The sequence below is a fragment of the Orycteropus afer genome, unplaced genomic scaffold (assembly GCF_000298275.1).
Source record: "Orycteropus afer afer isolate SDZICR_OR568_19922 unplaced genomic scaffold, OryAfe1.0 scaffold00050, whole genome shotgun sequence".
Lineage (NCBI taxonomy): Eukaryota > Metazoa > Chordata > Mammalia > Tubulidentata > Orycteropodidae > Orycteropus > Orycteropus afer.
In genome coordinates, this window is record NW_006921637.1 from 12,844,596 (window position 1) to 12,871,773 (window position 27,178).

Genomic DNA, 27,178 nt, shown 5'->3' on the forward strand with positions numbered 1-27,178 from the left:
TTAACTGTTTATGAAGAGCAACCAAGGGTGATTCAGGCTCTTGGTGGTTTTTTATAGTTGGCCTGTTGGTGGAGAAGGAGTTGGTGACTCTCGCTCAGTAAGTAAAGTTGTAGGAGCTGTGGGTGTAGTTGTGTCTTAAGGGAACTCTCGTCTCCCACTCAGTTAGACAGAAAGTATAATTGAATAACCATCAAAGAACTAAAAGCACATGGACAAAAACATACCATGTAATCACACAGGAACCAAAAAAAGAAAAAAGGGAAAAAGAAGAAGAAAAAGCAAGAAAACCTGCAATATCTGGGGATAGGGCACTAGGAGAATAAAAGTAGAGGAGGAGAATTATGAAGGAAAAAAAATGGGAAAAATTCTAAAATAAAAATAAGGAATGATGTTAACCATGAGAAAAGAAGGCAAGGGGGGAACACTTAAATTTAAAAAAAAAAAAGAAAAAGAAATTTTATCCAGGAATAGGAAAAAGAAAAAATTCTGCAAAGTAGGACCTGGGAGGGGAAGATTAAGAATCATAGTCAGAAGGACAAAAGTATTAATAATAATAGTTGTTTTAAAACAGACAAATACAAGCAAACTAATCACCAGAAAAATGAAAGTGAAAAAGAAAAAAATTAAAAAAGAGAAAAAAAAATCGGTGGAGAACAGGGCAAGGCACCCAGGCCCTGTCTGAGCACACAGACTGTGATGGAGTTCCTGTGGGCTCAGAAGGTAGGTGGGAGTGGGGGATGGCCGCACCTCCGTTCACCAAGAGGGTGTAGGGAATAAGAGTAACAAGAGAAATGTGGTACTTTTTCACTCTTGCAGGTCTGGAGTGTCCTTGTGGTTGCTGGAAAGCAGAACATGTTCTTAATCCCCAGGAATCTGCAAGAGCACTGTCTCTTTAAATATCCAAAATAGTCAAGCCACTTTTCAACCTTCAAAATGCCGGTGCCCTCCAAACTGGCATAATCTACAGTTCAGCCCACCTTTCTCTTCACCTTCTCCGTTTGTTCACCAGCCACTGTTCACAGTCCTCCGTGCAGTCCCTGGCTAGAGGGTGATTTTTAGGTTAATTCTTAGGTCCTACCACCACTCAGGAATCTCCAAGCTGTCTGTGCCGTCAGGATCACTCAGGTTCGCTGCCAGACTGCAGCTCCATATGTCTCCTTTTTTGGTATTTTCACGCACATTCTTTTGCTAGTTGGGGTTTAGTCCACTTCTATATCCTTCCCTTCAAGGTTCAGGGGTCCAAGATTATCTTCTGTGTCTGTGTTAATTGGTTTCCCTTTTCTTGTTGAAGGGGGTCTGTGCAGTCTTTCTGCCTAGTCTGCCATCTTGCCAGAACCTCCCCTCTTTTACATCTTAAAAGAGATTGATTTAAGACACACCATATAATAATCCTGTCTCATTAACATAACAAAGATAACCCATATCCTAATTGAATTTATAACCACAGACCTGGAAGTTAGGATTTACAACACATATTTTTCGGGGATATAATTCAATCCATAACAATGCATGTGAATTTCCAATGTTGTTGCCATTTCTCAAACAATTTCTGGACATCTTAGGGTATGCCTTCAAATCTGGACACAATCCTTTGAGTAACTTCAGCAGTAGTAGCAAAGGATGCATTGTTGGAGTACTGCTCCACTGGAGACTACTGTTCTTTTTTCTATAAGATTATAGATTTATTTACCCAGCTGAGGGGAACAGAAGGAGCTCTGGTGGTGCACTGGTTAAGGCATTTTGCTGCTAACCAAAAGTCAGTGGTTCAAACCCACCAGCTGCTCCATGGAAGAAAGATGAGGCAGTCTGCTTCCATAAAAGTTCACAGCCTTGGAAACCAGATGGGAGTTGCTATGAATTGGAATCAACTCAATGGCAGTAATATTGGTTTGGCTTTGGAAGGGAACAGTAACATCTTAAACCAGCTGACGTTACTCAGTCAAAACTGATCAGGACCAGTGGGGAACTGGCCCTGGGTAACCATTAAACCAGGCAGCACTTGTTGGGCCAAGCACTCTTTTGGCCGGATTTTGAGTTCCATGTTAGTAGTTCTTTCTAAATCTTACCACTCAGTTGGGACTTTTGAGGTTACTATTTTTTTTAACAACCCTACTTATTTAAATGTTTATACTATTTTCTCAAGCTGAAAGAACTAAAGAAAAAAAATCCAAGGTTCAAGTTGCAATATTGAAAGATTCTATGGGCAAAATATTGAATGATGCAGAAAACATCAAAAGAAGATGGAAGAAATACACAGAGTCACTGTACCAAAAAGAATTGGTTGATATTCATCCATTTCAGGAGGTGACATAGGATCCAGAACCAATGATATTGAAGGAAGTGCAACTGGAATGCTCCTTGGAAATGTGAATGGCCAGACTTCGTCTCACCTACTTTGGCCATGTTGTCAGAAGGAACAATTCCCTGGAGAAGGAACTCTTGGTAAATTAGAGGGTCAACGAAGAAGGGGAAGGTCCTCAATGAGATGGATAGATACAGTGGCTGCAGTGATGTGCTCAGGTATATCAGGGATCCTGAGGCTCAGGTATAGCAGGGATCCTGAGACTGGCACAGGACCAGGCAGTGTTTCATTCTGCTGTTGCTATGAGTCAGAGATGACTCGACGGTGCCTAACGAGCAACAGCAACAGAGACACCAATACCAATACCAATACCACAATTAGGGACCTCTTTGGACTCTCATTGCTACCTTTTCCCTTCAGGCCACTTTTGGCCTCAACTTTCTTCAAGTTTTCCTAACAAGAACAAGCAAGGCTTTGATGAGTACCTCTCTCCTCCGACTGTTTTGTAGTAACCAGTTGCCAGCTCCTTAAGAAGAGCCTGTTTGGGATCTAGAGCAATGCTACATAGAAATATGTCTGTGTTGGAAAACTTACCCATATAGTTCAAAGTAGTCCTACAGCAGGGCTACCTTGCATGTCTACCTAGGGTCTTAAGCCCCTCAACTGCTGCATCACTGGCTATGTTGGGGAAACATTCTCAAGAAAGTAAGCAGCTGGTCTGGAACTGAGTCACTGTTATTTCCAGGAATGTGCTTAACATGATGTATATTAACAGCCATTATATAGATCTGGGATGTCTCAGAGAGCAAATACTAAAAAGCTCAAGTAAACCTACACTTGGGTCATTATGATATGGATGTTGTTATTGTTGTTATGTGCCATCGAGTCAGACCTGACTCATAATGACCCCTCCTTGGATTTCCGAGGCAATATCACTTCAGAATTAGATTGCCCAACCTTCCTTCTGAGGAGTGGCTGGTGGGTTTGAACCACCAGCCTTCTGGTTAGCAGTCAAGTGCCTTAGGCACTATATGAATGTTATTTAAAATTATATTTAATGTGTCTTTTTCTGGTTAAATTGTATTATATATTTAGCATCAAAAACAAAAATCTCAGAAAACCTGTAACTCCAACATACAGAAATAGCCACATATTTATGTAAAGACACACACAGAGAGATGTCAGAACCATTTTATATTCTGGCTGCTTCATTTACAAAGATATTATGAACATTTTATGTGTTATTAAATAATTTTTCTATATCATCATTATTAAAAACTATCGCATTCTATCATACCAACATATAATAATTTTAACCAGTTCTAGTAGCATAGTACCTAAGGCATTTGACTGCTAACCAGAAGGCTAGCAGTTCAAACCCACCAGCCTCTCCTCAGAAGGAAGGTTGGGCAATCTACTTCCATAGTGATAGTGCCTCAGAAACCCAAGGAGGGGTTGCTATAAGTTGGATCCGATTCCAAAGCAGTGGGTTTGATTTTTGTGTGTTTGGTATTCTTTTGAGATACAATTCAATTGTTGTTTTTGTTTTTTTGTTTTTGGCTCTTACAAAAAACTTTGAGATATACATGGTTATATATAAATCCTTCAGCATGTGTCTAATTGTCATCTTGAGTTGAATTCCTAAATATGGAACTGATGAGTAAAATAAGATGAGTATTTTTAAGGTTTTTGATTCATCTTGTGAAATTTCCTAACAGAAAAGATATACCAAATCATTGTTGCAAACAATGATGAGTGCCCATTTACTGAAAACCTCATTGGTGCTATGTTTTTGGGTAGGGAAGGTACTGCTCACTGTTTGTCTATGTGAAAGTGCATTTAAATCAGTCTGGTGTAGTGGTTAAAGCATTCGGCTGCTAACCAAAAGGTCAGCAATTTGAACCCACCATCTGCTCTGTGCGAGAAAGATAAGACAGTCTGCTTCTGTAAAGATTTCCAAGCTTGGGAGCCTTATAGGACTACTCTGTCCTGTATGGTCGTTATGAATCAGAATCAACTCAATGGCAGTAGGTTTGGTTTTGGTTTATTTTTGAGAGAATAAAATTTACAACATCATCACTCTTCTGGTTTTAATAATATGGGGGAGCATTCCTTTTATGAGTTTTGAGTTCTTCAAGTACACAGTAATGTCTGTGTTGAAGCCATAGATCACAATGTGTGTATGATGAGCAGAATTCTGAGATTGCTGACCCTGGTGTACATACACCTTATCCTAGTTATTCAGTCAAACACTAATCAAGGCATTATTTTGAAGGACTCTTACAAATATAATTATGGTCCTAAAGCAACTGATGTTAATAAAAGGTAGATTATCTTGTGTGAGCCAGACCTCATCAAGTGAGCCTTTAAAAGGACAAAACATAAGGATTTGAAGCATGAGCAAGATTCAGCATGAGGGAGACACTCCATTACTGGCTTTGAAGGTGGAAGGGGCCATGTAGTAATGAATGCTGGTGGCCTCTAGGGGCTGAAATGGTTGTCAGATGACAGCCAGCAAGGAAACAGGGACCTCAGTCCTACTATTGCAAGGAAACCATCTGAATGAGCCTAGAAAGTATTCCAAGTTCTAGGTGAGAACTCAGCCACTGACACTGTGATTTCCTCCTGGTGAGATCCTGAATAGAAAACCCATCCACCTGTGTTATGCCTGGACTTCTGACCTGGAGAATTGTGAGTTCATGGATAGGTATCATTTGAGCTGCTAAGTTTTTGGTAATTTGGTACACAGCAATTAAAATCTAATTCCCAGTATTTCTAAATTTGAATCTAGATATTTCTTTGGAAACATCAGACATAAGCAGAGGAGAGGACAGGTGTGTGTGTTAATGTACAAATAATTTGTTACTACTAGATTTTAAATGAAGTCCTTAGTGACTACTTACTGAAAGGTTGGCCATTCAAACCCAGAGGCACCTTAGTAAAAATGCTTGGAATCTACTTCCTAAAGAAAAGCCTATGGACCTTGCATACATGAGTTCACCATGAGTTGGAATCGATTCAAACACAAATAACAGCAGCAGCAGATTTTAAATAATGTTGTTGATTAGAAACAGAAAATTTGTTGCAGGTCTGCCTCAGGTTATGGCTTTGAAGAAATCACCAATGTTCTTTAGGTTATTGGACCTTCTTGATCATTCTGCCTTCTTGACAGGTCTTTCTTCTGATTCTCTTACATTGACCATTCCTTTTTGCCTTCTTTGTGAACTCCTCCTCCACCACCTCCCCTGAGTGCTTAGTGTCCCCAGGGGTGATTAGCCACTCTGCTGTGTGATCTCAGCCACTCTCATGATGTCACTATATTCAGGTGCTACTGACTCTTAACATCCCTGTCTTCATCCCTGACCTTGTCCAGATTTAGGGAAATCACACAGGAATGGTCACAATCAGATTTGTTCACTCCATTTCTTCATTTATCTCAAATTGATGGCTTTAGTTTCATCAGGAAAAGAGATAGTGTCATGTGCAATTTTGTTAGAGGGTCTGTAGTTGGCAGATAGCACTTCTTTCTGCTTCTGAGTTGTTAGGTCTGTCATCTAAATCCTCATGTATAAGGCAGTAGTAGATCATAAACCCAGATAAATCCTAAAGGATGAGAAGGAAACCTCAAAATCTTGAGAGTTGAGAGGGGCTTTAAGAACTGTCCAGCCCAGATCTCATTTGGTGATTAGACCTTCCATCAAATGGTTGTCTGGCTTCTTCTGGAACTTCTCTGAGACAGCCCATTCAGTTTTTGGAAAGTTTTAAGTGTGAGAAGGTCTCTTTGATGTAGAGAAGAATGTCAATTATATACATTGTATACATTCATCCTGGTTCTGCCTAAAAAGAATTTAATCTTTATTCCACAAGACAGCTCTCTAGCTAAAGGAAGCAGTTCTTAGATTCCTTCTGTGTGTCCTCTCTCCAAATTTAGCATCACCCTGTGCACCTCCCACCCGCAGCCCTTCTCTGATGAACTCTATTTTCTTGATATCTTTTAAAGTATAGAATTCAGAATGTAACCAATCTCAATGTCAAAGAAGTAGACTAATACTATTGCTTCCCTCATTGTTAGTGCAGACTAGGAGTGCATTACTTTCTTGTCAGTCATGATGTGACTCAGTCGTCAAGCCAAAGGCTTTTGTTATGCTTTGTTTTTCAAAAGATATTCTTGTTAAGTCACATTTCTTGCATCCTGCACTAGATACAATTACATTTTTTAGCTTGATTGTAGAATTTTACATTTAATCCTATCAAATGTTGCCTACATCAGGCTGAGTGTGCTAGTTACAGGCCCCCATCTGTAAGGGAGGGCTTTGTCAACCACAAGGGGTCTCATGAAGGTTAAGAGGTTCCAACACCACCCTTCTCATTCAGTAGCAACAACCCTAGGCTTGGTTGGGGGATTTCCTTTTCAGTGACACATGGCACAAAATTACTTGTCCCTAAGTGAAAATCTGGACATGAAGTGCCCAGTGTATCTTTTATAAGAACTCAGATAGCATATATATGGGGGAGGATGTGAGTTAGAACTGGCCTAGGTACAGAAACCCAAGGGAGTGACCACAAGAATTAGGCTTTCCTGAAGGAGAAAAAAATGTTCCAAGAAAATGTCTTCAATCAACCAGAATCATAAGTTATATGTGGCAGTGACTATTAACCTCTATCTCATTTTTTTAAACTCTATAAAAGAGATTCTTTGTGAACATCAAGGTCATGCTTGTGAAGCACTAGAGACTCCAGGCTGAGACAGTGGAGAGATGCAGAATTAGCTTATAAAATCTGTTTGGCTTTAGCTAGCATTATCAAGCAGCCTGCCAGGCTGTGAGACATTGGAGCTCCTAAGGATGTCTTGAGAATGTCTGGGTCAGGACTGACTCTCAAAGGTGAGCTAATTTTAGAGTGAGACCTTCACCTACTTGCTCTTCATTTTCTTGCAGAACATTAGGCCTGAGTGAAGATACCTGAATTTTGCAAGTCCTCAGTGAAGTCATTTTACCGATGTCATGTACTGAAGTAGCGATGCTGGGCCCCCACAGCCCACTTAGCAGGCATTTCTCAGCAGGGTGTCATACTAGCATTCTGCAGGGGACCAGTTCACTTAGCAGTGTTGCTCTATGCATTGCAGGACAGTTAGAGTTAGCATCACTACCCACCCAATGTCAGTTAGGGCCCCTGCATGGTGACAACCACAGGTGCATACTACCAGCTTGTGAATTAATTCTTGCCAGCAAAGGCCCACAGAAAAATTCCATGAACTATTTTCTCTGAAGGAGAGTATTATTAGTCAATACCTATATGATTAATTCTTCCTGGTTTAGTCAACCACAGAGAGACCCAAACTCTATTTGAACCTATTCACATTTCCATCATCCACTTTGATGATGCTAATGGAAAAAGTGTGGGACAAGGAGTTTTAAAATTGATGAATAATTCCAGTACATGCTCTTTTTGGTCCTGGGATCCCTGGCAGGCTTTTTTTTTTTTTTTCCTTTTCTAGTTGTAGTAAAATATAGATCCATGAAGTTTACCATTTTAAGTATACAATTCAGTGGCATTAATTATGTTCACAGTATTATACAACCGTCACCATCAGACTGTTTTAAATTCCTCACCCTACTTCCTTCTTTGGAATATGAGGTAAATAATATATGTTTTGCCTGCATTGTGGAATTCCTGTTAAGGACAGTGGAATAATAATTATGGATATACTTTTAAATTAAAAAGCAGTATTCAAATGTAGAATGCATGGTAAGTTTATTCCTAACAGGCAGAGTAGCCTTTACTTTTATTTATTGTAAATGTAAATTACTCCACTGTTTCAGAATGAGGACTGTGTCTATTTTGATCAAGGTTCATTATTTAGTAGCTAGTTATTTTCCTTGTCTGTCTTGACCTTTATAAACTGAAGAGCCCTGGGCCTGATCATGAGCTTCCAGGGTTGAGATTGGGTTTAGTGATGCTCTGGGGCCTCTCTGGAGGTGGAACAGATTTGGGGCATGATCTGGGCCATGGAGCCAGTGGCTCAAAGAAAGGGTGGATTTCCCATGAATTTGCAGCATAAAGAAGGGAGCCATGCTTCCTGGATCTTTTGATTCTCCTGGCTCCTGCTGCTTTGAGTGCACTGATTCCTGTGTATTTCTGTTTAAGATATACGTCCACCTGAAGGAAGGTGGGGGCCCAGATGGATTGGATGCTCTGAAGAATAAGCCCCAACTCCATAGCCTGGTTGCCAAGAGCCTTTGCCGCAATGCAGCCGGCAAGAACTACATCATCTTCACGGGGCCCAGTATCACCAGCCTGACCCTTTTTGAAGAGTTTGAAAAGCAAGGTTTGTCAAGTGGAGGGCTGGTGGGAGCAGGGATCCTTCCTCCTCACAGAAATGGGTAGGAGAGGCCAGAGGGGATGAGTGCCTCCTAGGAGCTGGACTCTGTTGCACAGCAGCCTGAAGGTACACAGCTTATGGACTGGGTGACTTTTTGTCACAAAGCTCTGCTTGGGCTTCAGGAATGCAATTCCTTGTATATTCTTTGTTGCATGGCTCTAGCCATCAAAGGAGTTCTTCTGAGGTACAGCTCCTATTAAGGCTCTCAGGGAGTCTTATGAACTTACTCGTAAGCTATCACATAGACCTTTCCCAGATGACAGAAGAGCATTTGTTTTCTGAAAATAATTATGTAGATTAATGCAGGGAATGATGCAGTAGATTCAGTTTTTACTTAGTTACCCCAGTAAAAAGATGCTTGGTTTGTTTGTTGCAAAATCAAAATCAAACCAAATTCATTGTAGTTAAGTCAATTACACTTCATGACGACCCTATGTGTTACAGAATAGAACTGTTCCATTGGGTTTTCTTTCCTGGTGATCTGCTTCAGAAAGGTCACAGCTGTGAAAACCCTGTGGAACAGTTCTTCTCTGCACACATTGTGTTACCATGAGTCAGAATAAACTCGACAGCAACTAATAACAACAAATCTTTATGGAAGTACTTCACCAGACCTTTCTTCCCTGGTGCCTTTGGGTGGGTTCAAACCACCATCCTTTGGTTAGTAGTTGAATGCAAAACATTTGCACCACCCAGGTATCTACATTTGTTGCAAAAAATGGGGCAAAACCATCTACAGCTCTGGCAGGGATGAAAAAGCAAAAACCAAACCCACTACCTTTGAGTCAATTCCAACTCATAATGATCCCCATTGGGTTTCCAAGGCTGTAAATCTTTACAGATATAGATTGCCTCATCTTTGTCATACAGGGCAGCTGGTGGGTTTGAATTACAGACTTTCTGGCTGGTAGCTAAATGCCTTACCCACTATGCCACCAGAATTCCTTCTGGAAGGGCTATAAAAAAGAAGATTTGGAACCAGTCAGGAAACCCATACTAAGCAGCATTGCCTCCACTGTGTCCTGACCAGGAAATTGATACTGAGTCCACTAAGAAAATACAGCCATTCTGTTCATCTATAGCACCCTCCAGAATTGCAGACTATTACTTAGTGACAAGTCAGAAGTCTGGCTTTAAAGTTCAGTCCTCTTCAGTAATAGAGGTTGGCAGTGCGTCAATGGCTGGGGCTGGATCTTACTCATCTGCATATTCCCAGTACCCAACAGGACCTACTTGTGAATACTCAGTATTTATTTGCCAAAAGAATTAAGTGTGGAGTGATTAGACTATGTGATGAGTGATTATTGGAAGTAAAAAGTTGAAGAAATGTGGCACTAATGCATGTTAATCAACTCTTTGGAAATATGTGGGCCCCCCATTTTTGAGCAAGTGTGACCACCAGAGCCTGTGAATTCCCCCCACCCCCTGCCATCCCACCTGCACAGAGCAGGTCGACGTGGTGGATAATGAGCACCATGAAGAAGCTCTGCAAGTGCTATAATCTCCTGAAAACATTGGTAGATGTTACTGGGATACTCCCTGCCTCCTATTTGTTCACACTTCTGTCATGCTGGACTGGACTGACAGTCAGTGACATGAGTGTGTTAGGAGAGTGATGTGGTACAGACATTCTCCTGGAGGGGGGACAGAATAGGGAGCGCCGGGGAAATATCATGGACCATGTTCTTGGAGATGGCCGTTAATGTTGCTTCCCTGGGGGGGGAGGGAAATATATATATATGTGTATATATATATATATATAGATAGATAGATAGATAGATAGATAGATAGATAGATAGATAGATTCTTTGAGAACTGGGGTTGCTGCCCTAAAGTTCTGGAAGGAAGGGGATTGCTCCCTGGCTCAGTGAACAGAGAAGGGTGGGAGGATTTTCTAGCTGGAGGAAAATAATTAAATGTGAAATTTGGATTTTTCCAAGAGAAGGTTAGGTAATAGATAAAAAGATCTTGTGCCTATTTTTAAAGCATCTAGAGCTATTGAGCACTTCACAAGGGACCACGTGTGCTTTCTCTCAGATGACTAGCATTTATGGCAACCATTCTCCAGTGTCATTCTCCAATCCCCACCCCTGCCCTGGGCTTTCACATTTCACTGGTCTGGGATCGGACTTCCCTACCACACAGGTGCACTCTTTAAAGCATCCATGGGGATTCTAAGGTGTAGCCACGGTTGAAGAAAGGATACGAAGCTGCAGGTCTAGTTCCTCCCAGAGCACACACGTACCACTTAAGGGAATTCCTATAGTACTCCCTATTTTCATAAAGGGATAGAATCATGAAAATAAGGGTACTGCCTGTGTTTTAAGGAGCTTTAGTGGTGTAGTGGTTAAACATCCAGCTGCTGACTAAAAGACTGGTGGTTTGAACTCACCAGAGGAAGAAAGATGAGTCAGTCTGCTTCCCTAAAGATTTACAGCCTTGGAAACCCTATGGGACAGTTCTGCTCTATCCTAAAAGCTGCTGTGAGTCCGAACTGACTGTGTGGTCATGGGTTTTCCCTGGATTTTCCTTCTTTTCCTCTTATGAAAATGCAGGTGCTCTTTAGCTAGCTGTATATACCAAATCCCACACATGTAATTAAAAAATCCTTATCCTGGTTTATGTCATCCTCCTCCCTTGTTTTAAAAATAATCTTCCTTTAAATCTAAGACTTGGGTAGTTAGTTACTGGGTAATCCCGTCTGACTGTGCTAGGAATAGAGGTAGCATCAGAAACAGTTGCCCCATATGCAACCAGAGGTCCTCTAGTTTTCCAGGGTGGCTCATGCCTTCCCCTCCACTCCCCCCACTCACAGCTGCTGAGGAGGATGGATGGCCAGAATGCTCAGCGATAAAGAAATTCTGAAGAGAAAAGGATTCATCATACTTATGTCTTCACGCTTGGGCTAGAGATGCAATCATCAGGAAAGTACAGGTGAAATGTAGAATGGTTTCTAAGTTACTGATTAGGCCACGTCAGTCTTTGGTGAGCTAGAAGAGAGTAAAAACCAAAAAAACCAAACCCGCTGTCATCGAGTTGATTCTGACTCATAACAACCCTCATAGGGTTTCTGAGGTGGTAAATCTTTATGGAAATAGATTGCCCAGTCTTCTTCCACAGAATGGCTGGTGGGTTCGAACCACCAACCTTTTGGTTAGCAGTCAAATGCTTTAGGCACTGTGCCACCAGAGCTCCTTAGGAGAAATAAGAATGAGACTATTTCTCAGAGTCTTCAGTCGAACACACTGCTCCACTGATGCTCCAGGTATTTGCTCTGAGGAGGCAGGCTGTGGGCACAGGAAGGGAACAGTGGCTCCCCCACTGCTTCCTGTGGCCATGCCTGTCGTGTAGCTGTGCTTGTGGCATGGACAGAGTTAGGAGGGTTCATGAAGAGGTAGAAAGTCAGTAGAATTTAGAGACATTACTAGACTTACTGTTTTTTAAATAAACTTTATTTCTTAGAACTGTTCTAGGTTTATAGAAAAAAATAGGTCTTCACACTGCTTTTTGCTTACAATCCCTACATACATACATACATTCATGGAACCTTCAGTCTGGGCTGACGCGTTCAAGTACCTTCTCCGTGTACACCCACACTGCCTGCCCTTCATAGTTACAGGCAGGACACTTGGTTCAGTCGATAATTCTTTGGTGATTCTTTCCTACTCTCTGCAAAGATAGGAGGAACACTGCCCCACACTCTTTCACAGGTTTATGGTCAGTAAGGTGTTGGTAGCATTGTTAAGACAGCACAATTCAGGCATAGGAGTCAGACAGAGCTGAATTTAACACTCTGTCCCCTCCCAGTTACATGAGCCTGGGTGGTGGCGCTGAATCATAGTCCCTCTTCTGTAATGTCAGACAATAACCCACTGAGTATGAAACTTTTGAGAGGGAGATGAGATGGAATGTGTACATACTTAGCACTGTGTTTGGCACATAGTGAGTGCTCTCAAAAGGACCATTGCTATTGTTACTGCTTCGTTACTTAGACTCCTTCATGTAGGCTTAAATATATATTCTTACAGAAGCACCAGGGAAGAAAGAAGAGGGATAAAATCTTCAATCTTTATAGTTCTCTGCTGAGGGTCCCTACCAGGTAGTCACTGTCCTTCCCACCAAGGACACCAGAAAGCAGCTGCTGCCTCTGAGGCCAGTGTGTTTGAGACTCTGTTTTTCTTTCCCCACCAGAGATTTACTGCTGTGGCCTGCTTAGCTCCAGAAAAAGTGACTGCACAGGCCTGCCTCTGTCCATGCTGGCCAACCCAGCCACTCCTCAGTCCCGAGGACAGTACCGAATCAAGATGAAAGGGAATATGTCTCTGATCTGCTGGTATAACAAGGGGCACTTCCGCTTCCTGACCAATGCCTACTCTCCAGTCCAGCAAGGTACTGGTGTGTGTATGTGTAGGGATCTGGTGAGCATGTCACAAGGGGTCTGAGTAGGCATGCAAGACATCTGGTGATGCAAATGTTAATCCTTTCTCAGCTGGGCACCCCTGTTAGGCTAATCTTTTTGTTCATCAGCCTGGGGCCATGCTGAGACAAGCTGCTTTCCTAACCAGGAGGCAGAGGGGCGGCAAAGTGCTTCCTGAGCAAACAGTGAGCTCTCCCTTACTTGTAGGCTGTCAAAGGAACAGTGATAATGGCCTGTGCAGGTAACTAAGAAGCTTCCTGTAAGTCCCCATGTTGTACATGGAGTGTAATAATTGGCTATGTTCTGATGGCATTTATATGATCACTTTATCATCTGGGGTTCTGTGAAAAAATTATCCTGACAGGAGGGAAAAAAAATCAACTGCTCTTATCTTTTAGTGTCTTCCTTATAAATTGCATTTTCTGGGGGTTCAGTTCATTTCTTCATTGATTTTCTTTTTCTCTGTTGTGATTTCAGATCTATTCACAACAAAGACATTTATCCAGCAAGTGATTTGTTATACAGTCATGCGCCACATACGTCTGCTCAGGAAACATCCAACTGCATATATGCCCATGGTCCCATTAGGTTATAACAGAGTTCAAAAGTCCCAATCAGAAAATGGCAAGTAGTGAATGCAATAGCTTCCCATGTACAACATATCTATCTCAAGTCTCCTATATACAAAGCAATTACACTGCCAGGCATATAATGGTACAGTTCATATATAACTTAAAATACATATGTCTTCAAAATCATAATAGATGCCTATGTTACTTATTGGCTTATTATGTATTGCATTGTACTTTCTATTAAAAAAGTTTACAGTGAAACAGTATATGCTTTGACTCATAGGCAGCAGCATCCAATCTCTTGAGTGTTGTAGCATTATCACTCTGTTTAATTTTCTTTTGAAAATATTACTGTGAAGTACATCATAGTTCCCAAACACAGCAAAACCATTGCTAGTGATAGCAGCAGCAAGAGGCAAAGAATTATCCATTTGGAAGAGTAACAAAAGGTTATTAACAACAAGAAGGTGGAAAATCAATGAATGCTATTGCTCATGATTAGGCATGTCAAACTCATGAAGATCCTCAAAGACAAAGAAAAAATTCTCCAAATTGGTAAAAGATTGATTCCACTGAAAGCTACAATGCTAGTGAAAATGTGAGAGGTCCTGTATCAGATATGGAGAAATTGCTAATGATGTGGATTGAAGACCAAACGCAAAGATGAATCCCTATCAGCACGTTGATTATCATTGCTAAGGCACAAAGCTTCTCTGAGATGCTTAAAGAAAAAGCATGACTAGACTACGATATGGTGTTCACATAACATCCAAATCACATAATGTCCTATTTCACAGAATGCATCATGGACCTTAAGTGATGCATGACTGTATTTAATTATCCTACAGCAGAAACTTTATTAAACTGCTGAAAAGGAAATTGAAGTGACAGAAGGGTTGTTGTTGTTGTTGTTGTTATGTGCCATCGAGTCAGACCTGACTCATAGCAACCCCTCCTTGGGTTTCCAAGGTGGTATCACTACAGAAGTAGATTGCCCAACCTTCCTTCTGAGGAGTGGCTGGTGGGTTTGTACTGCCAGACTTCTGGTTAGCAGTCAAGTGACTTAGGCACTATGCTATCAGAGCTTCTGTCAGAATGGTACTATAAAAAAATATTTACAGTTGTATAGTTCCAAAGAGTCAGTGAGGCTGTATCTTCTGACCTCCTCTAACCCCACAAGAGGAAGACAGAATCACCATCAGTAGCCCAAGGCCTATCCCTGTGAGGCCAGACATGCCACCTCCCTCCAACTCTTTCACCAACCCTGACACCAACTGTTCCTCCCACAGCACCCACCACCTTTCTGCTGGGTTCAGTAATTTGCTGCAGTGGCCACACAGAACTCACAGATTATGGGGTTTATTAGGGAAGCAACAGGGTACAATTGAAGTTCAGGAACACGCTCAGTCTCTCTCAGCCCACTGTCTCTCAGCCAACAGTCTCTCTCAGTCTCTCAGCAGTGTGTGTCTCTCACCTTTCTCTCTCAGCAATGCGTGCCTCTCGCATCTCTCTCTCAGCAGTGCATGTCTCTCACATCTCAGCAATGCATGTCTCTTGTGTCTCTCAGTAATGCATGTCTCTCAGGAACACATTTCTCTCAGCAGCATGTCTTTCTCAGCCAGCAGTCAGAGAGACTCCTTCTGCTTCTAGGAGGGCTCCTTTTGAGCCTGGAAGAGTGGCCAAACTAACTAATCCCAACATCAGAGTTCTACACACCTGAGAGAGAGCAAACATCCCCAGAAAATTACTTCATGGTGCTCCCAATAGAAATACCCCAGGTGGATAACTTTAACAATCAGGAGCTACTCAGTTGCTCACGACAAATTCCACCATGGAGTTTACAAAGACTCATGGCTAGAAAAGTCACACTATGTAATATACTACATCCCACGTAGTATATTTGCATGACCCCTTATGTGCTTTTACATTATGATATATTTCTTCTTCACTTTTGAGGAGTCGTGGTGGTATAGTGGTTAAACCATTTAGCTGCTAACCAGAAGGTCAGTGGTTCAAACCAACCAGTTCCTCCACCGGAGAAAGATGAGACAGTCTGCTTCCTTAAAGACTTACAGCCTTGGAAACTCTATGGGGCAGTTCTACTCTGTCCTATAGGGTCGTTATGAGTCAGGATCGATTTGATGACAGTAGGTTTCAAAAGATTCTCACTTTTGAAGAAAGATTACCAAGGAACTCAATGGGATGTGTGTATGTATGTGCAAGTGTGTGTGTGTGCACATGCACAATGAGTTTAACGTATGTTGTTAATTTGTTCCAGTCTTTTATCCCTCTACCTAAATTGTATTGAAAATAAAATTAAATTTCAGTCAAGATTGTAATCAGGAACTGAAGCTTATGTGTGTCACTCCCAGTTGAGGCTCAGAGGGGTATAGACAGCCTCACTTGCCAGTGTGAGGTTAAGGGCAATGCAAGGACAGATTTGGCATTGGTCCTGTGTGCTAAAGGAGGCAGCTAGAATTGGGCTTTCAGCTCTAGAGCTTAGGAGTCAGGTGCAGGGGAAGGGCATTTCTGGAAAAGATGTTTGAGAACAAAGGGCAGGAGCTGCTTCCCATCATACTGTTTTTCAGTGACATACTCTGAAAAGGAGTCCCAAAGCAGTACACGGCATCTCTCTGGGCTGTGAGATGAAATAATGAACAAAAGAGATGCACTAGGGAGGTTGGGATGAAAAAGTATATGATTCAGCATGCAAATCTTAAAAAGTCACCCCAACCCTTAAGTCAAGGAATCAATCAATATCTTTTTAATATGCTGAAACTTAGTGTTTATTTTTAATGTGGTTACTATTTTCATTCCCAAAGTACTGTGAAATATCTAAGTCTTAAAATCCCAAATCCTAGACTCCTTTATAAACCCCAAGGACCAGCATTGCTCCTCATCAAGAGTGAGACATCTGCATTTGGCACATCCTTCCGAGGACCATTTCCTGGGTGTCTCACCCCAGCACCCATTCCATGGACAGAGCTTTAGAAAGCACTCCTTGGCCAGGGGAAAGCTATGTGGACTACCTGAGCCAGGGCCACACTCAGTGGGAGCACTACAGGGTGAGCAGAGAGCCCAAACCCCATAGTCATGGCAGCAAGACTTTCACCAGGGGAGTCTGAGTCTCACCACGGGAAGGAGAGATTTAAAAGAAGAGATTTTAGGCTCTAGGTCAGCTATTCCTCCCTACTGGAAATCCTTTCTAAACCAAATCCAAATCTTGGGATTTGTTTCTTTTTATTAATAAAGGGATATAGTTTTCCTTTCAGTCTCCAACAACATGATTTTTAAAAAATACCTAGTATTCCATTCTTTTAGATTTTCCAAAATTACTTTATCTACTCCCCATATTGATGATCAGTTATTTCACTATTATGAATGATGATGTCTTAAACATCTCCATACTTAACTCTTTTGGTACATCTTTGATCATTTCCTGAAAATAAATTTTTAAAAGTGAAATTTCTGGGTCAAAGGGTACAAACATTTTTAAGGTCCCTGAGTGCTGCAAATGATTTGTGCTTGACTATTAACCGAAAAGTTGGCATTTTGGACCCACTCGATGATTCCATAAAGTTTATTGCCAAGAATATCCCATGGATCTCAGTTCTATTTTGTAACACAATGGGTTGCGATGAGTTGAATCAACTCAAAGTCAGTGGATTTGTGTGTGTATGTGTGTGCGTGTGTGTGTTTAATTTTCATCACAATAGATAACAAGGGAACCCATTTTTTTCTAGCTTTGCCAGCACTGTTATCTTTTTGTTTTTGTTGTAACTGTCAGTCTGGCAGGTGAAAATGCAAAAAAAGGAAAAGTACAAATAGTTACATAATATGTTACAGATTAGAAGCTCTAGTGGCACAGTGCCTAAGGCATTTGACTGCTAACTGGAAGGTTGGCGATTCAAACCCACCAGCCGCTCCACGGGAAAAAGATGGAACAGTCTACTTCCATAAAGGTTTACTGCCTCAGAATCCCAAAGGGGATTGCTATAAGTTGGAATCAATGCAATGGCAAATTGTGACAATATGTTTATTGGCAATAAATATCAATATATTTATTGCATTGGCAATAAATATCAGTATATTTATTGCCTAATTTTGATTGATTTCTTCACAATTTTTTTCCAAGTTTTGTTTTGAGGTGCTTGTCTTTTTCTCCTTACCTTGAAAGAAAATATTTTTCCCCAGAAACAGTCAAAGTTCTGTGTCTGAAAACTAAAAATTAGGAAGTCTGATATTTTAAGAAGCTATAATCAAGCATATTTTTGTAGTTTTACTTCTGCATTTGTTCTTTTGTTTTTATTTATGGCTAGTGTTTTTTAAGATTTAAAAAAAAAAAAAAAAAACCTTTCTAAATAGGCAAATCTACTATGTTGACCATACTCTTTGCTGGATGCTTTAAAAATTCATCCTTTATCCCAAGCTCAGAGAAGTGTCACTATTCACCTGGTTGTTCCATAGTTTAAGTTTTTGCTCTTAGTGCTAATCCACTTAAACTTATCAGGGAAGTCTCTACTGTTTTGTTGTTGTTGTTGTTGTTGTTAAATGGCAAGGAGTGGTTAACTGAGCAGCCCCTCTGTCCCTGAGCCATTCATCAAATAATTCTTCCTTTCTGTACTCATTTTAAATGTCACCCTGATGATAAATAAAGCCTCACATATGACGTAGTGAGTAAGGTATTTGACTTTTAACCAGAAGTTCGGCAGTTCAACCCACCAGCTGCTCCACAGGAGGAAGATAAAGCAATCTACTTCTATAAAGATTTACAGCCTTGGAAACCCAATGGGGGTTGCTATGAGTTGGAATCAACTCTATGGCAATGGGTTTGGTTTGGATTTTGTTATACTCTGAACACTGCTGCTCCACTTTATAGTCTGTTCATCTAAGTTCATATGTATTTTTTTTCTTCTTCTTCCTTTTTTTTTTTTGGTTATCAGATGATCCTTTATTGAAATATATTCTTTTGTAGTTCTTAGCTGGGCATTACACAGCACCACTGTTAACATCATCTATGTTGTCATGGAGGTGGCAGCCATCAGCATCACAGCCCACAGATCCCCATCCTCATGACATCAGGAAAGAAAGCGTCATGCATCACCTCAGTGTGGGCCTGTCTGTTTGAATGGTCAGTTTAAATAAGCAGAGACCCTGGTGGGGAGATGACAGACCTAAATGAATTTCAGAAGAAAACAAAGATGTTTGGATCTTAGTAGGGTGCCTCTCAACATGTGACAGCACTGACTTTTAAAAAGCCTCACACTCCACAAATCGTAGCTCCTTCCGGTCACCAATTGCCTTGGCAATGTCATCACCAAACTTTTTTTAAGACAGACCCAAGGGGCCAGTCTTGAGGGCCAGAGTCTATGTAGCACTGACTTCCCCACTGGTATACCTCAGGTACACAACTTAGATATTGGTGGGGTTGAACTTGAGCAGTATGGTGGACAGACTGCTGGTGTCAGATGAACCCAAATGCAGGACAGCAGAGGAAGGTTATACCTAGGCCTCCTCTGAGCGGAAATCTGAAAGCCATATGTATTTTTCTTCAAGTTAAGCAGAATTTCCAACTTTAGAAAACATGTAACTAATCATGAACATCTCATCCCTTATCGAGGAACATTGAACCTTCTCACAGAGTGTGAAGCTTTTTAAAAGTCAGCACTGTCACATAGTGAGGGGCGCCCCACTAAGAACCAATCTCCTTTGCTTTTCTTCTGAAATACATTTGTGTCTGTCATCTCTGCACTAGGGTCTCTGCTTATTTAAGGCTCAGAGTGAGAGAACAGATGAGAAGACAAATGCCTGCGTGTGGATATGAGTCAGAGCTTGACTCACTCTCAAACTTGCAGGACGGTGGCACAGCTGGGCAAGGGAATGGAAACAGGCTGCTGTTGAACCATGAAGGCACATGCTTCTCCGGCAGGTTGGAGAGACAGGATGGGAAACGAGCTCTGGTAGCATAGTGCCTAAGGCACTTGACTACTAACCAAAAGGCTGGCAGTTCAAACCCACCAGCCACTCCTTGGAAGGAAGGTTGGGCAATCTACTTCCATAGTGATGCTGCCTCAGAAACCCAGGGAGGGGTTGCTATGAGTTGAGTCTGACTTGCTGGCAAATAACCACAACATAGGTTCAAAAGCCGTTGTGGTATGTACACAGGTGTGCTTTATACCTGGTAAAGAAGGCAGCAGAGACCACACATCCCAAACACTTGTCAATATTCCCATTTGTTAAAGCTCTCAGCCTAAAGACAAGGGTATTATAAGACTGCTATCATTCTTTCACAGCTGGAATTGGGTCTCAAAATCTAAAAAATCATGGGAGGGGGGCAGGTAATGTGGTTCATAAACTGGGAGAAGGAGCTCAATGAGACTGATGTGGATCCAGGAATTCAGTGGCTTAGTAGGCTCTCAAACTGTTAAATTAAAAATTTTGAGAGGAGAGAGGGAAAATAAAGTTTAAAATTGGTCACCGCTGGTTAGGCATATCGAGCCATGGCAGTCCATTAGCATTCTCCCTGGTTGACCAGGAAGTGAAAGGCTGCATGCAGACTTTTGGGAGCCAGGAGAAGCCCTTGGACTCTGGAAATAGTAATGACTCAGAGTATGTGGCACCAGAGTTCAGGGACAGGGCCTGAGGGGATCGCTGCTTCTCTTTAGAGTAGCCCCTCAGAACCTACACTGCCCAAAGGAGCCAGCACATCTTTAAACCAGAGAAGGCTGCAACCTGGCTCAAATCAGGTGAGTTAGGATGGGGCTGATGGCTGTGTGTCAGGGGCCCAGGTGTGACACATTCTCATTGTTCCAGTCTGTCTTGGGGGTAGAGTGCTGAGATATGGGGCGAGAGACAGTAATGCTCAGGAAGGGGATTGTGGAGAGGCTGCCTCTCCTGGGAGGACTACAGGTCACCCCTTTCTCTGAGGAGGCTGGAGAACATGTGGGTTAGCTGGGCCACTATGCACATTAGAAGATCTCTGAGCAGAGAGTGTCCTTAGCAAGTAAATAGTCCAGAATCATCAGGCCAGGAGGGAGGTTCCTGGTCTGATCCTCTGACTCTTGGAGAGTCTCAGAGTGTCTGCTGGTTTTGCCCCAGGACTGTAGGAGCTAGCTCTCTGAGTGGGGCCCTGGAATCAGAAGCACTACAGGTATTTTCAGTGTGAAAAACCACTATTTCTACAGAAAATAACCAAAAGAAAATAAAACCTTCCACTCAGTCTGTGTAAATGTTGTGGTTAGGGAACAGTGGGGAAGGGCAGACCTCCATGCAGCTGTCTGTGGGCCTGCAGGGACATGTCATTTTTACTTTAGCCATATCCATTTAGATTTTGCTAAAATTTCACAACTCCGTAAGTTTACAGAGTTGTAAAACTCGTTACAAAAAAAAAAAAAAAAAAAACACCTTTTCATGTGGCATAAATATACTACCAAGCATAACCCAAAATACACAAACAGCAAAAGATAAAGTAGATAACTGGGAATTTCTAAAAATTAAATTTTTATGTTTCCAAAGACTTCTCCAAAAGAGTAAAAAGAGAACCTATAGATTGGGAAAAAAATGTTTGGCTATGACAATGTCACCATCTCAACAACAAAAAGACAAAAAATCAGTTAAAAAATGGGCAGAACACATGAATAGACACTTCACCAAAGAGGATATTCAGGCGGCCAACAAACATGAAGAAATGCTCACGATCATTAGCCCTTAGAGAGATGCAAATCAAAACAGCAATGAGATACCATCTTGCCCTAGCACTAGTAGCAAAGTTCAACAAGACAGAAAATAACAAATGCTGGCAAGAATGTGGAGAGATTGGGACTCTCCTACACTGCTGGTGGGACTGTAAAAGGATACAACCACAGTGGAAAGCAGTATGGCAATTCCTTAAAAAGTTGGAATTAGAAATACCATTTGACCCAGCCATTCCATTACTAGATATATATCCTGCAGAAGTGAGAGCCAGGACAAGAACAGATATATGCATACCTATGTTCATTGCCGCACTATTTACAATAGCAAAAAGATTGAAACAAACTAGGTGCCCATCAAAAGAACAATGGATAACCAAGCAATGGTACATTCGCACAATGGAATACTATGCAACCCTAAAGAATAGAATCTGCAAAACACCGCATCCATAATATGGATGAACTTGGAGGACATTATGCTGAGTAAAATAAGTCAATCACCCAGGACAAATATTGAATTAGTCCGTTATTGTAAAAAGTCAAGGAAAGGTTTCTATATGGAAGGAAATTTACTTTGTTGGTTACCAGGGGTTGGTGAGGAGCAGAGGGGAGGGAACACTGCTAGATAGGTAGAGACAAGTATTGATTTGGGTGAGGGGAAGGGCAATGTACCAAATGTGAGTGATCAATACAGTGACATTGAGGAAGAGGAAGACATAGAGAGGTGCATGGGAGATACATACAACAAAGATGAACCCTTTTGCACATACAGTACTACGTGGTCAGTGATGGAAAACATTGATCTATATGGGTGGATAGATGGGTGGACAGGCTGAATGATTAGGTATATCTATGTAGGGGGGAGTGTGCCCATAACATGTATAGGGTTTGCAGACAATGTTTGTACAAGTGTATTGGTATGCTCCGTAAGAATTTCCAGGTACATAGTAGAGCTGACAAGGGACAAAGTTGTTGTCACTTCTTGGCTACAGCAAACTACCCAGAGGGAGCGAGTAGTTGGAACTGTGGGCTCAGGACATGGTCTCAGGGGACATCAAGCTCAATTGGCATAACATACTACACAAAAACATTGTTCCACATCCTACTTTGAGGAGTAGTGACTGAGATCTTAAAAGCTTGCAAGCAGTCACCTAGATGCAACAATGGTACTCTCCTTATCCAGAGCAAAGAAATGAATAAAACCAAAGACACATGGAAACAATTAGTCCAAGAGACCAGTACACCATGTGATCCTCAGCCTACATGACTATGAGACCAGAAGTACTAGATGGTGCCCGGCTACCACTGTCAACCATTTGGAGGGGAATCTATGCCGGAGATCCTGGATAGAGTGGGAGAACAATGTGGAACAAAGCTCAGAATCATTTACAAAGAGAGAGAGAGAGAGGGACCAGGTTTGCTGGTCTGATAGAGCCTTGTAGAATACCTGAGACTATGCCTCCTAGCTGCCCTTCAGGTCTGAAATTGAACCCACTCCTGTGGCTCCCAGCTAAACAAAAGTCAGGCATAGGAGCTGAACATTTTCATTAAGTAGATGCACTCCTAAGGAGCTCTTGTGTTGTAGTGCCTAAGGCATTTGACTGCTAACCAGAAGGCTGGTGGTTCAAATCCACCAGCCACTCCTTGGAAGGAAGGTTGGGCAATCTACTTCTGTAGTGATACTGCCTGGGAAACCCAAAGAGGGGAATTCAATCATGTGAGAATAGAAGGGCTGTGTGTGCACAGGGAGACAGCTCAGGGACCAGTAGTGCATGGGAGGGAAGGACACAGGAAGGAGGTAACTTTTGTGGGGGAAGAGGTAACTATGGGGAGGAAGTGGGAAGAGAGCTGGTGCACTGTGAGAAATTGCAGTCAGTGTCATGAACTACTGTATGAAAAATGAATTTGCTCTGTAAACTTTCACCCAAATCACAATAAAAATAATACTAATAAAAAAAACCACATTTCCATTCTTTGCTTTTCAGTGATGTAGAATTTTATTAAATAGGAAAGAAAAAGTCAGATGGCAGAATATTTTGCTGAAGAACACGATGTCCATAATCCCTTCATGCTGTGAGGAAAGTATAAATTGAAGGCTGGTCAGAGGAAATAACATGTAAATCACAAACCACACATATTAATGTAAATGATATTTCACATGGCTAGATTCCTCCCTCTTGGGCCTTATGCATTATTTCTGGAGCTTGCTGCCTGCCAGAGGCAGGTCTTAGAGTGCAGTTTGTTCAGGTTGGGGATCTGGGAGGTGAAGGTAATTGATCCTGCTCTGCTGCTCACACATTGTTGGTGAGATTGATTCATCTTGCAGTGGTGTTGACAGTGCCCCTGAGACGCATTCCCCTTTGTATTTAGTGGAGGAAAAAGTAGTTAGGATGAGTGTGTGGGGTGGAGTGTGAGGCTCCCTGGAGCCCTATGCGGCTCCACAGGAAGACCAGAGGCCTGGGGAAGAGAGAAAGCAGCCTCCTGGTCAGTCGAACTTTCCAGCTTCACCCTCCACTCTGATGGAGGTGACTCCACCATGCTCCCTGACATCTGCCTCCACTCAGAGTCTGGGGTGAGGGAGCTTTGAGGAAGGGGAGAGTGATTTATGAGTCTCCCTTTTTGCTCTTTCATGATCCATGACACACATACACATATGCCGCTTAGAGCAACCTTTGGGCTTGTCTTTGCCATGTGTGCCAGTGATGCCCATTAGGGTGAGGATTAGGATCATCTGTGTTTCTGCTGACCAGTCCTTTGCAGTTTTCTAACTTGAAATATTATTCTCAGCTTTTCTGAAGCAGTTAGTCACTGAGTCTGATTGTTCTTCATTTTCACCTCCTCTTCTCTGCTGGCTGTTTTTAGTTGGTTAGGGGCAGCCAGGGCACTGGTTTTTGGAAGAGGCAGTAAAGAGGGGAATTTTGTTCTCTTCTCTGCAGGGGTGATCATCAAGAGGAAGAGTGGAGAGATCCCTTGCCCTTTGGCTGTGGAGGCCTTTGCTGCTCACCTGAGCTACATTTGCAAATATGATGACAAATACAGCAAGTAAGTGAGCATGGCAACTCAAGTCTGCCAAAGGGGTCTTTGTTTCATCATCACAGAAGTGAATTGGTAGATGATCAGTTGTTGTTGTTATGTGCCGTCGAGTCAGACTTGACTCATAGCGACCCCTCTTTGGGTTTCTGAGGCAGTATCACTACAGAAATAGATTGCCCACATACGATTGAAAAATGAAAGCCCTGTGAGATACAATTTTGTATGCTCATCCTTACTCTCTCAGATCTGGCCCATGCAGTTCATCCACCTGCCTCACCTCTGACACCTGTGTTCAGGGTTCTTGACTCCACATTTTCCTGCCCAAAGATACCCTTCCCTCCCATGCATCCAAATCAAGTCAGCTATGTCCCACACTTCTGTGAAGGCTTCCTAGTTCCTCTATCCCAGATTATTCTCTGCCCCATCCACTTAGCGTCTGCCCTATACATTTTCACACTGAGTCCTATATTTACTAGCACTGGTTATTTCAGGGTTTCCAATATAGATATTCCTTAAATAAGATTATCTATTGTCAGTACATTCATGACACAGCACACAAGCTACATGTACATACATATACCCCATGATACGCAGGATAGGAGCTCAGAAATAATCATCACTGACATTTCTGTGACTGCTAAATCAGTAGTGTTGGACATCACACCTTAGAATCCAGCTGCAGTTAGATAACTCTTCAGCTCTCTTTTTCCTACTTTTTCGGGGCCTTTCCATTGCAGGGAGGGAAAAACAAGGACCTGGCTTTCTGGAAATCTCAGCCTACGTGTGAAAGGTAGCACCATTACTTAGAGATTCACTTAGCATGTCTTTATTGAATACCTTGCTAAGTTCCACTAGGCTATCAAAAATACATGTACATTTTTTTAATAAGCATATGCTGGTCATTGTGCTGGTATTAGAGATGCTGATATGTACATTGAAAATATACTTTGACCAGCCCTAAGATGGGCTCCTTGAGGTGTTCCTCAGTGTCAGAGGGTTGGAGAAATGTCTGCTGAGGCTGTGACGTTGGGATGTGAGAATGACGAAGAAAGTGAACTCGGGAAGAGAGAGAGCACCACCTTAGATACCTGGAGCTGAGGGAGAATATGACCCTTGAGAGGCTGGAGCCATTAGGCATGAACAGAATGCAACATTTGATAAGAAGTCAGTACATGGGGAAGGCCCTTCTGGCTCCAGGGCAGTAAACCATGCTCCAGGAAATATGGCACCTGACTTCAGTATCTCCCTCAGCGACCTGCCTCATTCCATTTCATTTTTGTTAGGAAGTGTTTCTACTTTCTGTATATTGTGCATTGTGACAAAGCCAACTTGCTGCCCCCTGAGCTCTCTCCATGCATAGAAAGATTCCACAGCACCCTTCTTGCCATGGTGAGGCCTCATAGTTACCCATGTATTAGCTGGGCCAACCTTTCTTTTCTCCTTGTCCTCGTAGGTATTTCATTTCCCATAAACCAAACAAGACCTGGCAGCAGGTGTTCTGGTTTGCCATCAGCATCGCCATCAACAATGCCTACATCCTGTACAAAATGTCTGATGCCTACCATGTAAAGAGGTACAGCCGGGCCCAATTTGGGGAGAGACTGGTCAGAGAGCTGCTGGGCTTGGAGGACACCTCACCATCCCACTGATGCCTGGGCTCAGCCCAAGGCTCAGATGAGGGACCAAGTTGAGGGAAGGTGAGAAAAGGGAGAGAGCCTGCTGTTCTAACCTGCCTCAGCAGAGACCTGGAGATGTCACAGAGAAGCTGTGAGACCTCTGTGGGCAGAACAGGGACTTCACTGGAAGGAGTGGCTGCTTGTCCTGGTTTCTACTCAAAGAAGAGCATGTTTTGTGAAACTGCCCCCACCACCACCACCACTATATTGTCAGCTCTCTACATGGACTCGAATGCTGGTCATTGCTATGTCAGTCATGTCTGTTCAGCAGGGCATGATGCCTGTGCAACCCCATTCAAGCCTGGCAGGTAGTGTCCTCTCTTAACAGAGGTGGCTTGTAGGGGCTGTTGCCAGTAACAGCTTCAGGGGTGGGCTGAGCTGTAGAATACTTTGGTGGAAAATACCTGCTTTGTAAAGATGTAAAGAGATTTGGGACATGGTTCCATTTCATGATGTGTTAAGAGGTGATAGGGAAGCAGCAAAGATCTGACCTTCACCCTTGAAGTTGTTCAGGGGTGTGTAGGTGACCAGAGGGCTTCCCAACATCTTTATGGTGGCAAGAAGCTTATAGTAGATCTCTCAGAAGAAGGAAAAATTGGGTGCCATTAAAAGACAGTGATGGAATGGGTAGCAGTTGCCTGTTCTCATTTATCAGTAAGGCATCCCTACTCATCTCCAAGCCAGGTTGGCTGGTGTGATGGGGATAAAGGAGAATGCCAACATCACTTGCAGTGAAGTGTGATGCTATTTTTTCCTATTTTAAAATAGATCTTCGAGTTATTTTCTTACTGTTGCTTAAGATCTAATGCAAAGGAAAATGTCCCCCTTTCCTCCCCTCCCCTCATCTCCCTCCCTCATTACCTTCATGGTGACTTACATAATCACCATTCTGTGACTGTACTAGGGCCAGAGAGGGCAGTCACTTCCAAGAGAAATGTGGTGACACTTGCCCCAAGGACCACAGGGAGCCTTGTGGGCCTTAAGTTTTGTCACAGAGATTATCATTGGCAGGATTACTTGTTTTGAACAACAACATTGCTGGAGCAACAACAAACATTCACTACAGATGGCTACTGGCTAGTGTGTAGTGAACCTGGCACCACTA

The 27,178-nt window shown here is 42.3% G+C and overlaps 1 protein-coding gene across 1 annotated transcript in view; it reads left to right on the forward strand.

Annotated features, from left to right (window-relative positions):
- PGBD5 (piggyBac transposable element derived 5) overlaps window positions 1-26,046 on the forward strand; it is a 234,670-nt gene extending 208,624 nt beyond the window's left edge. The window contains exons 4-7 of the mRNA XM_007938498.1: window positions 8,450-8,630; window positions 12,876-13,073; window positions 24,301-24,406; window positions 25,851-26,046. Of these exons, the coding sequence (XP_007936689.1) occupies window positions 8,450-8,630; window positions 12,876-13,073; window positions 24,301-24,406; window positions 25,851-26,046 (681 nt within the window). The remainder of the gene's footprint in view (window positions 1-8,449; window positions 8,631-12,875; window positions 13,074-24,300; window positions 24,407-25,850) is intronic.
- The last annotated feature ends 1,132 nt before the right edge of the window (window positions 26,047-27,178 follow it).